This window comes from Protomyctophum parallelum (genome assembly GCF_964188405.1).
Source record: "Protomyctophum parallelum genome assembly, chromosome: 1".
In the NCBI taxonomy this organism is placed as follows: Eukaryota; Metazoa; Chordata; class Actinopteri; order Myctophiformes; family Myctophidae; genus Protomyctophum; species Protomyctophum parallelum.
In genome coordinates this window covers 24,041,902-24,058,067 of record NC_139697.1, presented here as the reverse complement: position 1 = coordinate 24,058,067, position 16,166 = coordinate 24,041,902, and the positions used below count along the sequence as shown (strand labels likewise).

The 16,166-nt window shown below is 45.0% G+C and overlaps 1 protein-coding gene across 1 annotated transcript in view; it reads left to right on the top strand.

The window, feature by feature from the left end:
* Positions 1–16,166, top strand: part of lpcat1 (lysophosphatidylcholine acyltransferase 1) — a 41,583-nt gene that overhangs the window by 985 nt on the left and 24,432 nt on the right. Inside the window, exon 2 of the mRNA XM_083769068.1 lies at positions 13,931–14,070. Within this exon, the coding sequence (XP_083625194.1) occupies positions 13,931–14,070 (140 nt within the window). The remainder of the gene's footprint in view (positions 1–13,930; positions 14,071–16,166) is intronic.

Genomic DNA, 16,166 nt, shown 5'->3' with positions numbered 1-16,166 from the left:
CTGAAGGTGCTGTAGTAACTAACCACAACGTAACACCACACCACGTTAAATACACCCAGAATGTAGTAGTACCGGTAATACATTGTTAAAGCTGTGTCTATTTATTTAACCAGGTCTATGTCTATGACATGTCAACATGTCTTCTCTGAAAAGGGATATAACGTCTTCCATTTCATTTGCATATCATTCGTTTCTTATTTGCAAATTCTGCAGCCGTTTAACAGCAGAGAGGTTTGTTCCTTTTAGGAAGCGTGTGAGTACAGTAGTTAGTAGTACAGTACAGTTGTACACTTGACTTTCATTATCTTGTCTATACCCCTATGTTGTTTTACCCTTTTGTTGCTCTTGCTTTCTGTTACCAACTTTCACACACACACACACACACACACACACACACACACACACACACACACACACACTCACACTCACACTCACACTCACACTCACACACACACCGTGTGTACAGTTCTGTGTCAACATAGAGCTATAATCAGGGCTCGACGCTTAGCATTTTTCCAAGTAGCACGTGTGCGCCTAAGTTGAAAAATCTAGTAGCACACAAATTATTTTAGGAGCACGATGAAAAATGATGTATTTTTAAGGGGCGCTAGCCCCTCCTATATACAGCCTTTGTCCCCAAACATCTCAAAATGAGCCATTGACAATCAACAGAGAAATGACGTCAAAATTCTGCTAAATATGACATAAATTAAAGCCATTGACATTTAAGGGAAAATGTATGTCATATGTAAACGAGCAAATCAGCTAACCAATCACAGGCAACAGGCATTCTGATTGGCCAGTATGAGATGATATCTGATGATGTATGATGACAAGAGCGCCCCTCACTTAACATGGGTGTGATTTTTCTTTAATGAAGTGATATGAGGTAGGGGTGGAAAATAATATGTCAAAATATTATATCACTATCTTTTCAGCAATTATCACAAAATAGTGATATTCATCATGATATCATCGTTGTTTGTTTTCATATAATCTATATAATCAATTTGTTTTATGCTAATACTTTGTAGATAGATCGATAGTAGCTCTGTTCCATACCTCTAATACGTGCAACACATTAAGCTTTGGACCAGAGCTAGATAGAATATGTTGCTCATGGATGGATAGACAGGCTATCCGTTTTTATCCTGCTGTTCTGTCATGTTAGTGTGACATTCAGACAGTGCAGAGGCTGCTCGATGGTGAATTAGTATTGTAACATTCTCCTTGGCTTTGACTGACTGACTGATATTAATACGGTAATCCAGCCAGTTCGGTCATTCGCATTATCATTTATGCTGGGCACACGCTTTTGTAAGCAAACGCTAAGCATGGGTTGTTTTTGATAAACATCAATCCATGTGTGTGTGTGCGCGCTTGCGTGCACGGCTGTACGCTGTTTCACCCGCGTTTGGTTAAAAGTAAGTTACGTTTGAACTTTGAACATTACAAACAAACTTTGCAAATAACGTTTCGGGGTCCAAGCAATTCCCTCTGAATCTGTGCTATCATGCTAATGCTATCCTGCTGAGTTCGCTCCGTCTTCGCTGCTGACAGTCACCAAGCAGTGACAGGGAAGAGAACGGAGCAGCAACACAGTGAGGGGAGGGGCGGTGGGAGCAAAGGGGACAGGTCTTCAAATGAACACCGCATTGAGCCTCGACACGTTGTTAGCTTGTAGCTCTGCTCTTTTTGGCGAACGACACCGCCGTTCAGAAATATAAATTTAGGTATAGAACCGCGACTATAGAATGTGCACTTGCTGTAGACAGAGACTTGTCTTTATCACGATTGAATGGTCAAATCCTGTAGTCGCACCTGTGCTACAAATCTAATTTTACAAGTCGCACTGTGATATTTTTTGTCGCAAATGCGAGTACTTAGTCGCACTGTCGAGCACTGGCTATAATAATAAGCTGCTGATTAAACAGAGCCCAATGGCATACACTCAGTCATGCATTTGTGTGTGTTGTAAGTGCATTTACAGAACACACTAGAACAGGCCTATGCCAGTCTGGACAAGGGGACATTCTAGTAGAGCTGGAATGGATCATGGAAGTGGTAGTGAGTGAGTGTGTGTGTGTGTGTGAGATACACGCTGTGTGGCTGAGCGCGTCCCAAATGGACCACGGAGATCAATGGTGTCTCCCCCCTCTCACCTGTCCGTTAGTATCAGATGATCTGATGGACAGCCCTCATCCATCAGTCGGCAGATCAATGTTCTCACACTTAGCGATTAATTAGTAACTCAACAGCTGTCCTGGAGAGCAGCCAGGTGCGCGCACAGTCGCACGCGCACACAAATCATCATCACTCACTCGGGAAGGAAGTGCTTTACACTGGCCTGCACTGTCCTTACGGGTTTATCTGTAATGGCCTAATCCTCACCGCCCCCGGGGCAGCCTGTGTAGATTCACACGCACAGCCCATAGACACAAAGCACCGGGGCTCAGGAAGCCGGGCCTTCACGTTGGCACAAAATGTTCCCAACAATAGTTGAGCTCGCACTGACTTGACTGACTCTGTGCAGATTAGAATAGATCAGATGTGAGTCCTCCACTGACTTGAGTCCTGCAGCGTAAACTAAGAAGGCAGACCCTTCTATGTCAGGGAGAGGATTTATGATTTATTTTGATCACAGCCAAGTCTCGAGATTTCCTTGAGTGAACCCAAATTGTCCAACATCGGCTTTCAAGGAGTTGCAGTAGATTGTAGACAGGTGTGTGTGTGTGTGTGTGTGTGTGTGTGTGTGTGTGTGTGTGTGTGTGTGTGTGTGTGTGTGTGTGTGTGTGTGTGTGTGTGTGTGTGTGTGTGTGTGTGTGTGTGTGTGTGTGTGTGTGTGTGTGTGTGTGTGTGTGTGTGTGTGTGTGTGTGTGTGTGTGTGTGTGTGTGTGTGTGTGTGTGTGTGTGTGTGTGTGTGTGTGTACGCGCGCACGTTCCTATAATGTGGCGGTGAGGTGTGTTTTTCCACTAAACTCCTGACACACACACACACAGTGGTAAACATGGTCTACCTTCACACAAAGAAAACATGCAAGTGTTAGCAGTAAGAGAACCAGATGGAACTATGTACATTGATGGTGTTTGTCAATATGTGTATTAATATGTATTTGTTTGTGTGGTTTGTTTTGTGCGCGTGATATTGAGGAAGAGAAAGTGTTGTTCTCGGAATAAGCACAATTCGCCCCTGGCTATTAGTCTCTTGGAAAATGCGTAATGTTATTTTATTTCGTACAAACTGAACAAACAAACATCATTCCAGAACGCCTTCTGACCTGCCCAGAGAGTTAACCAATCAGATGGATAGCAGAGCAGTATTCTGCTCATCTGAGTCACAAATAGAACATCTGGCACATCGCCGCTAGTTCTCTAGCACACTAATAAAGACATCTGACTGACACTCTCTGACCGGGTGGAATCCTGCTGCAGCAAGATTACCAGGGCAACTATCAGTTATGTTATTAGCAATTAGTCTATCCATTTCCCTTTCTATTAATCAAATAATTGATTAACTGAATCTGATTAACCCATTTTGACTTGAGATCAGATTAAAAATTGTTATTGATCCTGACAGTTTTCTGAAAAAGCTATATTTCTATGTCAGTCGTTCTTCGATTTGTCAAAAATAGCAGACCTACAAGCTCATAGCGCGCCACTTGGTGGCGCGCTATGAGCTTGTAGATCTGCTATTTTTCAATAGCTAAAGCATAACATAATGCTAATACCAAAAGGGGTTCCCGCCCAAAATGGGTTAATCAAAAAATTTAGAAACATTTATAACAACGAATAGATTCTTCATAATTGACTAAATTGATTAGTCTGATTCACCCCTTACAGTATTAAGCCATATTTTACACTTAATCGTACAATGGTGTTGTGCAAAAATAGCTCTTTCGCAATCAAAAAATATGTATTCGACTCATAAGAAAATAATCTAAATCCAATGTCATCAGATTTTGTTTTATGATTAATAATTTTTATAATCAATGAAATTGATAACCCAGATTTCAGCAGTAAGATTACCACAGAACATTTGGTATCATGGTATCTATTCCCACGTGCCTGCAACGAAAGGTACACATTAGACCAACTAACTGTAGAGTGAAACATCTTATTGTTCTCAGTTTCGCTTGACAAGTTTTCTCAGTTACTGGAGGCTGTAAATCAGCCGTTGCAGCAAACACTCATTTTTCAAATTCCAAGGGAAAGTATGCTTGTGCAATTCACCTGCAGCACATCTGTACTACTACATGGGAGCTGTTGTTGGCAAAGGAGTTGTGTAAATAGAGAGGCTGTTTGGGAACCAGAAATTTCCCGGTTGAATCCCCGGCTCCTCCTGAGAAGAACCCCACTGAACCTCTCCCTAAAGTGTTATTCATAGTCTGGATTTTCGGTGGTGAGGTGACCACCGAACTACAACATGACGTCATGAGCCACGGTGAAGAGCAAACCACCGCCACGCCACCGCCCCAGCCCTTCTCTCTGTTTTTACTCGCCACCGCTCAACTTTATTTCAGCTCCAGTGGTCACCTCACCACCGGAGCGGTGGTCACTTCACCTTGCATGGTTGCTGTCACCGTCGGTGTGAATGAACACACTTTGTAAAGATATTTGGATAAATGCGCTACATAAATGCAGGGCATTTACAATTAGGTCCTGAACTCCTGGTACCCACTGCCTTCCTTTTCCCATGTTCAACAGCTCAGTTTAGAAGCCAACGTCACAAACGGCAGGCGAGAGCTCGAGTGCCTCCCGGTTCCCAGGTGAATGTCAGAGCGAGTCGTCATTGCACTCCAATTGGAAACTCCAACCCGTGGAACAATTAGCCAAGCACCCCTGGGGAGCCTCTTCACCACAGGAGCTGTTATGTTACAGCGGCCTGTGGATAATCTGTGTGGCAAGGCAGGGGAGAAGGGGACAAAAGAGGCAAGAAGAAATAGCAGGAATAAAGGCACGAAGAATTAGAGAAAGATGCAGGAGGACGTGAGAGATATTATGAAAGAATGTGAGTGAAAGACAGGATGGGAGAAAGAAAGAGAGATTGATTTAGTATGGCTACGGACTGGCAATTGCCCAAACAGACTGTGAGAATCATGGAAGGATGCTTTTATTCCCTCATGTCATCCAGAAAAAAGAGGGAGAGGAGCAGATTGGCACCGAAGCTAAAGTTGTAGGCTGGGGCTGAAGAACAGGGCTGGCACTTTGAATGGACATCTTTTTCTTTTACCACCAACCGAACAAAAGCCTTTCATGTATTAGTGTGGCTGCTTTTAGAGTGGCCTTTTGGGAACAGAAGCCTGACTGATGCCACATCTTTTAATCTGATGGCAATCCTGTTTTTGAAGATTCCTAGTACACCGATTGACGACATAGCTGTATATTCAGATAGTAATCATCGCTATAGATGCATGATTTTCCCATCAGGACACGCCCCCTCATCTAGACTGAGTGTCAAAACATTGAGCAGTGTTGGAGTTTGGAAGCACTCGTTGGAAATCACTCAACCGTCCTACATGCCACCTGTTTCTAAATACATTCATAATGCAGGAGGCAGCAAAATGTTGTGTTATAGAAAACAAGCACTTCCAAACTCTGACACTTAATCAATGAAAAATAATCAAATGCAGGGCATTTCTTGACAGAAAGTAGCTCATAAGGGGCTGTATTTTGCGTGTCTTAAGTACCAGGTCTTATTCCCTAACTTGAGTAAACTAAAGACCTGGAGGCGTGATCAATGCTCTTTGGACACTCAGAATAGCCAAATGGCATTGATCACGCAGGTCTTTATATAAATAATAGAGACGGCACCAGGATTCCCCTCCAATCCAGTGCCATCACTATTATTTATGAATCTATGCTCAAACCAAGTGGAAGTGTGTGGGGCGAGTGGCAAAGAGCTAGTTTCAAAAAGGGGGAAAGAATTTCTTCTCTTAGGCCAAGGCTTTACAACACAGGTGGTCCGTGGACCACTGATTGTCCGTGGAGGTGGTCCCTGAAGATGCGTTTAGTAATGTAGGATTTGTGTTGATCTTTTTTAACTGAATGACCTGGTGACCTATGAGGATCATCCATGTACCGGTAGTCTTTTACTGATACGTTTAGGCTATCATATCATAGCCATGAAGAAGCCACAAGGGGACCTAGCTGCCAGGTCGTGTTTCTTCAACCTGTACATAATTCTCGCTAACAACAAAGCACACACACTTAAGCTTTCTATTATTTGTTTCTGTTTGGGGTCAAAGCCACACAATAGTACTGTACACCAGTACTTTGCACTGTATCCAATATGTCCTGGGTGCTATATTATTGTCCGAACATTTTCTGTATATTATATGCTGCTAAATGTTTATTTATTTTGAATTTAACATAATATACATTTGTACACGCAGAGGTAGAAATGGTTACACATTGAGGATGTTTAGTGTGCGTGGGGGTGCGGTCAGTGCAGACACTGCAGAGAGCGGACTGCTCGCAGCCGGAGGATGTTTGACCTTGACCAAATTTTTAGAAAGGTGTACGTGTCACTGTGTAAACATTGGTATTGATAGTCTTATCTCGTACTATTCTGGGAAAGTAGCAAATATTGTGCACCCCGGCTTGGCTCTTGTTACGAGACTACGGTAATTGCCACACCTCCTCTACTGATACTGATTTGGCACCTATGTTACTAGTACTACTAGACTAGGCACCATGCCAGCCTATAGGCGTACTCTCCATCTGGCATCCACCTCTGTCCTGCCCTCCATCTGTCTATTGCTCAGTGAGATACCAACGCGCGCACGCGCGTGCGTGCGTGCCTAAAGCCCCTCTTCTGCCAAGCAAGCTCCGTTTCGTGCGCACACACGCCTGTGCATGCCTCGCATACGCACGTGTGTAAATGTTTACTTGTGTAGATAATTTATATGTCAGATGATCGCATTGTATGCTCTTCCTTTTTATAGACGTGTGGGGGTGTGTAGTACGAGTGTGCAATCATATGAGTTGAGGTGTGTGTGTGTTTAATTGTATATGTCAGATGACGCTCTTTGTATGGACGTGGGCGTGTAGTCAAGAGTGCACTGTGCATCATATGAAATACCAACTGAAGCTATGAAAGAAATGGGGTTGGAAGTGGCCTCCCTACTCTTCCACTGATGGCAATTAAGGCAAGGCAGTTGTATTTGTGCTTTACACATCAAGCAAAGGAACACAATAGGTTGCATGAAACAAAATAAGTGAAACATAACGGATACAATTTCAGTGCAGAAGAGAGACAAGAAAAGTAACCCGATCAAAGGCAGCAGACTGCAAACAGACTGTTCCAGATATGTGGTGTATAAAAACGAAATGCTACCGTTAGACCAACAGTAGTATTTTGAAATCAATAATTTGACACACAGGGAGAGCCAATGTAAGGATTCAAGAACTGGAGTGATATGCAGATGCTCCACTTTCTTGGTATTCGTTCTCGAGCAGCAGCGTTCTGAATCAATTGCAATTGTCTGATTGATTCTTTAGATTAGTCAAGACAGATAGTCAAGTCTACTGAAGATGAATGCATGGACACGTTTTTCTAGCCCCTGCTGAGAGAAAAGTCCTTTAACCCGAGCTATATTTTTTACCAGCTGCTGTGTGAAGCACAGCTGAGCTGATCGCTTTGCCTTTCTGTACTAGCAAGCTATCTTTCTCATTGGCTGCCGTAGTGGCCATACTAGCAAGCTATCTTTCTCATTGGCTGCCGTAGTGGCCATACTAGCAAGCTATCTTTCTCATTGGCTGCCGTAGTGGCCATACTAGCAAGCTATCTTTCTCGTTGGCTGCCATATTGGTCACTTTTTGCCTTTAGCCCACCTCTCAGCCATGGGATGCTGAGAGGTGCGTGGACAAACACACGCACACAAACTATTTTAAAGTATTAAAAATCACACCTGTGTGAAGTGAGCGGTGCAACTGTACCGTGTGGGGGTCCCCGGGGGGTCCCCGTGACATTCAGACCCCCGGCCCGGCTCCGGCGAGCCATCCCACGTCCAAAACGGCAGAGAAATGACAGAATTACCGTGTTGCAGCTTCTCGTGCTGGGACGAGTACACATGCATATGTACATACTGTACATACATACATTATACATAGGGACACACATAGCTCCATATTGGAGTGGAGGCACAGCTCAAAATTGGCAAACAAGTTTAGGGATAAGGGGCAGCAAGATATAGCTGCAGATGCCATCTTTATTGTAGTTGACATTGTGGCAATTACCCTCTCGGTCAGGAAAGGGAGACGTTGTACATAAAACTCATATGTTGTAGCTTTTAATGGCTACTGGCAGCGTTGAAATGATTGAGACCATCTCGGGTCACAATGGGCCCATACATAAGTGGCTCCCTAGAGTCTGCTGATTTATTTTAGACACAACAGGAATCTGCTGCCTTGGAGACCTTGAATTTTCTCTCCCCATCTACAGGAAGCACTGCACTCCAGTGCACCTTTCTACATGCAGTACAGTAAGCAGGGTGTGTCTCTCTCTCTCCCGTCCCACAAGTGCCATGTCTCTATGGGTTTAACCTGAGCCAGTGAATCTGACCCGACCTGACCATAGTATGTCCCACCGGTACTAAACACAAACACAACCGCTCATTCTTTCACAGAAGCTTTCGGTAGACATGAGAGCTATCAGTGGCTGCGCAGGGCAGGGGTTCCCAAAGTTTCCCATGCCAAGGACCCCAAATAGCCATTTTAGCCTCTGGCTGTGGACACCCTGTTAAATGCGAAATGGCTTGAAAAACAAAATAGCCAATCTACAAGCCTACAACACGTCACATTGCGATGCGTTGTGAGCTTGTAGATTGGTAATTTTTGCACTTGGGAAAACCTGTGGCGCTAGAGCAGTGACTCCTCTCCTCCTCCTCGTCTCACTACGTCCCACTTCCTAACAAAAATGTCAGTGGATCCTCCCAGATTGGGTTGTTAAGTCCTGTGGAGCGTCCTGTGTTTGGGATGTGGTGGTAGAGAGGCGTAGAGAGTGCCATAAATCACCCCCATTACTGTTTATTTATTAATTTGGCCCTGCAGCCTAGTGCACCTGCGCTCTGAGAAAGAGAGAGGGACATAAAGAGAGGGTGGGAGTGAAGGAGGGAGAGAGAGATAGATTGGTTCCCCTGAGTGGTGACAGAGGGCACATTATTGTAAAGTAGAGCGGGAGAGATGGAGGGACGAGAGATGTGATAGATGAGCACCCTGCTCAGCGAATGCACTCTGGAACTGAGGCATTGGTGGGTGGAGGGAAGTAGAGCCCGGCCGATACATGTGTTTTTATTATTATTTATTTTGAGGGGCATGACTAGGCAGTGGGCACTAGCCCCTCCTATGCCCAGCTTTCCGCGTTTGTGTAAACATAAACATTGAAGATAAAAGTGAAGACGGGAAAAGTGAGGGCAAATTGTGATTGGCCAGAATGAGATGATATAGCAGCTATTATTTCTCTTGAGGGATCAATAAAGATCTCTGATCTGATGTTATCTTATTTGACTGATTGGCAATTTGGCATAGGTGATTACTGATTATGCAGCTGATGTGTCTCAATTTAACCATTTTCATTCCTATTTTGGCCTTTTAAAAACAATGTGAGCTTGTAGCTATCGCTATTTTTGAACAATGTTGAATAGGGCTGTCTTGGATAAATAAAATGCATTTTATACATGTTGATGTTTGATATACAATACAGAAATATTTATTTATTTTTGTTAAAACTAAACGTCAATAGGGCTGACCTTCGATCACGTTTTTGATGATCGACGCTTCGATATAAATTTGTTTCGATCGTCGACGCTTCGAAACCCAACGGGAGGGGGGGGGGGGGGGGTGACGCGAGGTGCGCGATGCGAGGCGCGCACCTTAAACAATAGCCAATAGCGGGGAGAAAGGCATGCTTGGATTGGTCTCATTTATTTAAAACGATAAGCAACAACTGTTGCAGCCTTCATGAAAGCAGTGACGCACAAATAATTAGGCTTAATAAAACATCCGACCGTAACAAGTCAACTGCCTGACAGGCATTACCTCTCAAAAAAAAAAAATAGCCTATAATCCAGAAAATGTAGGGATTTAGCTTCTCTTCCGATTGAAACTCAGATGTGAAAACACCAAAAAAAGCACCAGTCCTGGAGCTCCAGGCGCGCTAATTTGCGCCGCGGTCTACGCCGCTCTCAGACCCTTCCGACGAGGCTCTTTCTTGGGGTAGAAAAGTGCGGATGACCGCGGCTCAAATTAGCGCGCCTGGAAGTCCCTCGGAGCCCAGGAGGTCAGTGGCCTTTTCCCCTGTCCCATGCGTGAAATTTCGCCGCGGATTTTTCGCCCCACTTGGGCCATCCCGTATGTGATACGCCAATTTCTTGTCACATAGTTGACACTGTACACCACTTGTTCTTTGTTCTCCTTGCATATTCTAAAATGCAACCACACTTTAGATTTCTTTTGTGGCGGCATGACTGCAGGCTGCTGTGTTGACTTCCTTCCTTGTTGTTACCACCACGAGTGAGGGGGAGAGGGGAGGAGGCGTTGCGGTGCTGCGAGGTGCGAGCTTGGCTCGCGGACCAAATGGGGCCGTCTCGCGGACCAAAAGCGACCGCTTTTTTTTTTAATGACTATTCGATTTAAAAATCGATTCCTGTGCGTATCGATTGAACATAGTTGTCAAATAGAATAGCATTTGTCTGTCTGTCTGTCTCTTTCTAATGCTTTCTAATTGCTAATCTGTGGTCTCAGACTCAGACTGGCATCCTGTCAGGCTCTGACAGACAGAGAGACAAAGCAATAGACTGTGGGCCTGTCAGGGATGGGTGGTGGAGGCATACTGTACGTACGGTACGGACAGATGTACGGACAGACTGGGGGAGGAACGGAGCAATTCCTGTGGGAACGGAGATTACCGTAAGGCAGAGAGGGAGAGTGGAGAGACAGAGTGTGGAGGTGGAGAGACTGGAGGAGAGCAATAAAACGGGGATGGAGAGAGATGAGTGTGGTGTGGGAGATGACAGTGATGACGATGGAGTGAGGGACACGGAAGATGGATGGAGGTGAAGGGAGGCTTTTAGATGTCACACCCAGTCAGAAATCACTGTGACTTTGTGACCCGCTTAGTAGGGCTGCGTGCCACAAACACACACACATGCACAGATACACACACGCGCACACGCACGTACACACACCGTATCTTCCTCATTACACAGTAAGAGAAAAGGCATGACGGGTCAGTCAGCTGACATCTCATCATCACGATATGGTACATATTATTCTAGGCTTTAAACTCTTCTGTGACTGGTCTTTCACTACCGTTAATCGATTTAGTCAATTATTATAAAAAAAAGTCATTTAGACCCTTTTTTTTGGGTTGACATTTATAATAAATAAAAACCATTCTTAGTCAAATAGGTAATCGATAGATAATCATTGCAGCCAGGGTGTCTTCTAAACGTCCTTCAACAGCTCACCTCCATGTTATATCAAGGTATTTTATTACATACACAGCCATTATTTGCCCCGGGTCACTGGGGGTCAGGGAGGAGAATGGTAATTACAGGCTGTGTCATTATATCCCTAGCTCTAGGCCAGGGGTTCTTTTTATTTAACAAGTAAGACGCGGGAAGCGAACGCTGTGTGTGTGTGTGTGTGTGTGTGTGTGTGTGTGTGTGTGTGTGTGTGTGTGTGTGTGTGTGTGTGTGTGTGTGTGTGTGTGTGTGTGTGTGTGTGTGTGTGTGTGTGTGTGTGTGTGTGTGTGTGTGTGTGTGTGTGTGTGTGTGTGTGTGTGTGTGTGTGTGTGTGTGTGCTACAGCTGCGCCCTGTGTGTGTGCTACAGCTGCGCCCTGTGTGTGTGCTACAGCTGCGCCCTGTGTGTGTGTGTGCTACAGCTGCGCCCTGTGTGTGTGTGTGCTACAGCTGCGCCCTGTGTGTGTGTGCTACAGCTGCGCCCTCTGGTGGCGGGCGGGTGGTGTCACATCGGGACAGACAGACAGACAGACAGACACACAGACAGACAGACATGATCTGCAGGGTCACATAGTTAGTGCTCAGTGCGTTCGCAATTATATTTTTTATCCCACGATTTTGTAACCCATTTTTCACCCCTGTGTCAATCATCTAATCATGTGATCCTGGGCTCTACACACCCTCCGCCAACCTGGGGAGAGCAACGGACTTGAACTCACGCTTCCTTCATGCTTGAGTGTCGTGACGTAGCGTGTGGAAGGAACACGTTATTCCAACCAGTTCCTTTCCCCTCCATCAGGCGCCCCGGCTGGCCAGGGGGAGGCAGTTTAGAGACCAGGATTTTAGGCCAGGGGTTCTCAACCCATGAGTCGCGGCCCCTCTGGGATATTACCAAATTATTTTGGTGGGTTCCCAAATAATTTAAAAATATATATTTCTTTCTTTTTTTTTCTTTTCTTTACAACGGGAGACATGGCCAAAGCATTTCTGGGGGAACCCCAGCCAAAAACGTTGAGAACCCCTGCTCTAGGGCACTAGGGCTGATGATAGCCCCCTAGGGCTGATATGGCAGTAGCTGTAAATCATGACCTCGCTGCCAAAGCAACTCATCATGGGAAATTTGGCTGACACAGTTGCTGCTTTCTTGTGGTCTTTGTCACTAGTCTAATGCAGGAATTACAAGTTGGCCAGGCGAAAAGCTGACACCCCGCCCGCCGGGAGGGGAGGGGGGGGGGGGGTGGCTGGGGGCAATAACTTCAAATTAACAAGAACACATCGAAACGTTAATAACGACAATATAAATAAATAAGGTGTCTTTGCACAGACGGTATGCAGCATTACAGATACGGTGAATATGACACCAGCACAAATTAGTGACTCATTGACAGCATTAAGAGCAAAATCAAATGGTGTTCACGCTTGGTGATGTCTCTCAGAACATGAGACGCTCATGGTCGCTTGAAAATCTCTATAACAGAATCGTAGTTCAGACCTTCAGTTAAACCTCTCTCACACGCTATAGGAGACAGACTATTTAGGCGAGAGGTTGCCAGTGTACTTCTGTGTGCACTTTTTACTCTTTGTACACTAGTAAACAGTACATGTGGTCATTGGCAGGGTAAGTTCCCTGGACACTCGGCTGAGCGTGCATCAACTACCTTCAGTAGTGTGTCAAATGCGTTCTTGATATACCGGTAGGTAGAACAGGTATCCCCCACCTCCTTGATCACAAAGGCGTATACATTTTCACGTCTAATTTGTCGGACACGTCCGTGAATGGGAGAGGGGCCGATGGAATGGTTTTCAAGGAGGGGCGAGATCGAGACTTGGCCACACGGCGGCCTGGCCTGGCCTTATTGTGACTACGCCACTGGTCTGTGTGACTAAATAGTGCAATGGTTTATGTATTATAACATTCGGAAAACAATACGGAGTTGGAGAGATTGTTGTTTTTGTCTATGATGTTGTTGGAAGACACATTGAGGGGGAAAAAATAGATGACATTGATTGAAAAGAGATAATCAATCATGTATTAGTTAATTAATCACACAAGCTATTATGTGTTGAATGTGTAATGTTTGAGGTCTGTAGGCTTGCGATATGTGTTGAATGTGAATTAGGTCTGTAGGCTTACTGTATGCATGTGCCCAAAGTAAACACCAGGCCCACACAGGAAGCCACGAGGAAAGCATGACCAGCCATGTGTCTGTCACTGTCAGTGATATATGACTGTTTGTTCCTTCCTGAATCTAGGACTCTAGAAATTCTGCTATACCTCCCCCCCTGCTCATCCTATAATCGGATACGTTTTCCCTTTGAAATCGTTCGGCGGCGGGGGACAGCAAATCATGGTCTTTTGACTGTCCTAATGACGCAATCCCTAGGCATTTTGGACATGAACATGCAGAACTATACCCTGTGCCGCAATTCCAAAAATGTAAGGCATCTCTCCTCTCCCCCTTCACAGATAGGGCTGATGTCAGTGACGGTGTTCCCTGTGCGGTTGTTCCTCTCAGCCTTCCTCATGCTGCTGGCCTGGCCCTTCGCCTTCACCGCTGCCCTGGGACGCACAGACTTCACTGTGGAGCCACAGTCGTGGTGGAGGAGGTATGGTGGGCATGCCGCTTTTATGGTTAAATGCCTGAAGCAATGTTGGCCCGTTTTTATGGAAAGGTTTTGCGAGCACTTTAACCACTAAAGCCCTATATACTGTACAATGAATAGCGAAAATTGCTCATCTACAAGATCACAGTCACAACATGTTGTGATGCGATGCATTGTGGGCTTGTAGATCTGCTATTTATGAATTACTTTTGAATTATCGCGACCTTTGTAAAATAATTGGTGCAGGGAAATAAGACATTTCACACATTGCTTCCTACATTCTTATTTTTTATGTGCACACACTATTTTTCAGGCATCTAAAGAGCACACTGTGTTTTTGACTGTGCTGTAAGCATGGGCTGTTATTGCAATACTGTCAATTATTGACAGCCTGTCAACCAATTCTCGTAATGAAAGCCCGTACTGCCAAGCCAGGAACCTTCGCTTGACGTGCCCTTTAGAAGAAGGTGTGATACGTCTTCTTTAACAGATTATCTGACAGAGGTCACTCACAATAATTCAGAAATATTTTTTTGTTCCTCCCCCTTCCTTTAATTGACTTCAATGCATTCCATTGGACTTCCTGCTCCATTTTGCCTCCCTGGTGCGTCAATGGAAAATGCCAGGCGTAGAAGAACACTTCCGTTCCTTCTTAGAGTACATCGATAGATGTTTCAGTCGTGTAGTTACCTCGCCGTGATGGAAGTCCAAATATTGACACAATCGTCATTGCTCCGGTTGATATGCCAATGGTCAATGCCTGTGTGCACCTTCAGATGGATTGGTCAATCCGCTGAGGAGAAAAATGGACGGATGGATGGACTGTTTATTTTATACCGGTAATTGGATTAAATGTGTTTCCATGTTGATGTTTGGAAATCGGTCTTCCCTCCAAGGGCTGTTTTTTACAATACACTACACTATTCCAAATCAACCCACACTTTAACCACTTAGCGCTACCGTAGCGTCCATATTGTGGTCAGGACATAATGGAGGGGGGAGGAGGGGGGCAACGGGCAAGCACCGATGACAGCCCTGTGGGACGGTGGTCAGTGAAGTAGTATATTATAAGTGGTATGAAGCTAAAACCACACCAATGATTTCGCCATGCAACTACTTGCAACAGAATGGAGCTTTAACTGGGCATATCACACACAAGCGCAGAGGTGCGGCGAGCTGCAACGGATAGGTTTCCACAACAATGATTTTTGCGACGTAACATAAACCGCTGGGTTTCCGCGGCGACAATTGTTTTGAGTGTGTGTGGCTCTCCAACGTTGAAGCACTGAGCCCTAGTGGTAAGAGGTGGGACTGCAGGCAGACCCGTGGAGTAAGTTATGACGAGGAAACCCCGTGCAGCTGGGGGTTTAACATTGAGCGTGCGTTTGCACTTCCGCATTTTGGACACGAAATTTTGGTGTCCAAATCGAAAAAATGCGGAAGTAGACGGTTCTTCCCGGTGCTTCAAAAATTCCACTGAGCAACTTCCACTGAAATAAATAGCGAGGGGGCGGGGCTATCGCTCTGGTTCAGTCTCTATCATTTTACTACTCTATGACTCAGACGGACGGATAACTTGGATGGAAACTAGCGTTTTCTCATGCCAATAAAGCTCCTTTGGTTTTAATTGAATCACTTGCGACACAATGCAACGACATTTCCGGAATGCACCGACGTGCAACGGGACATGTCGGACCGCTGCGTCGAACACTAAAACTGTTTTGTTGCGTCTCGAATCATTGGTGTGAGATTTCAAGGAATCATGGAATGTAGCCATGTGTAGAATGTGGTTAGTGAGTAACGAGAAAAACAACCTAATTTGTTAAACCTAAACCTTTTAACCTTTGTTAAACAACCCAATGGAATGGTGCATGAACCCACACCACTATGTCAGGTGGGTCTATGATGGACCCAACCGACACAGTAGTGGTACCCATGTTGCTCTCCTCTTACTCAGGAAGGTGGTCCCGCCTGGGTCGAAATCAGTTGAACACCAAAATCAGTTGAAAGCAAGTTTTCAAGTTTTCCAAAGCAAGTCGATTTGCATATGAATCCAATGCCTTTTCTCTGTGTGCTTTTGGAAAATGCCCGTCATTAAA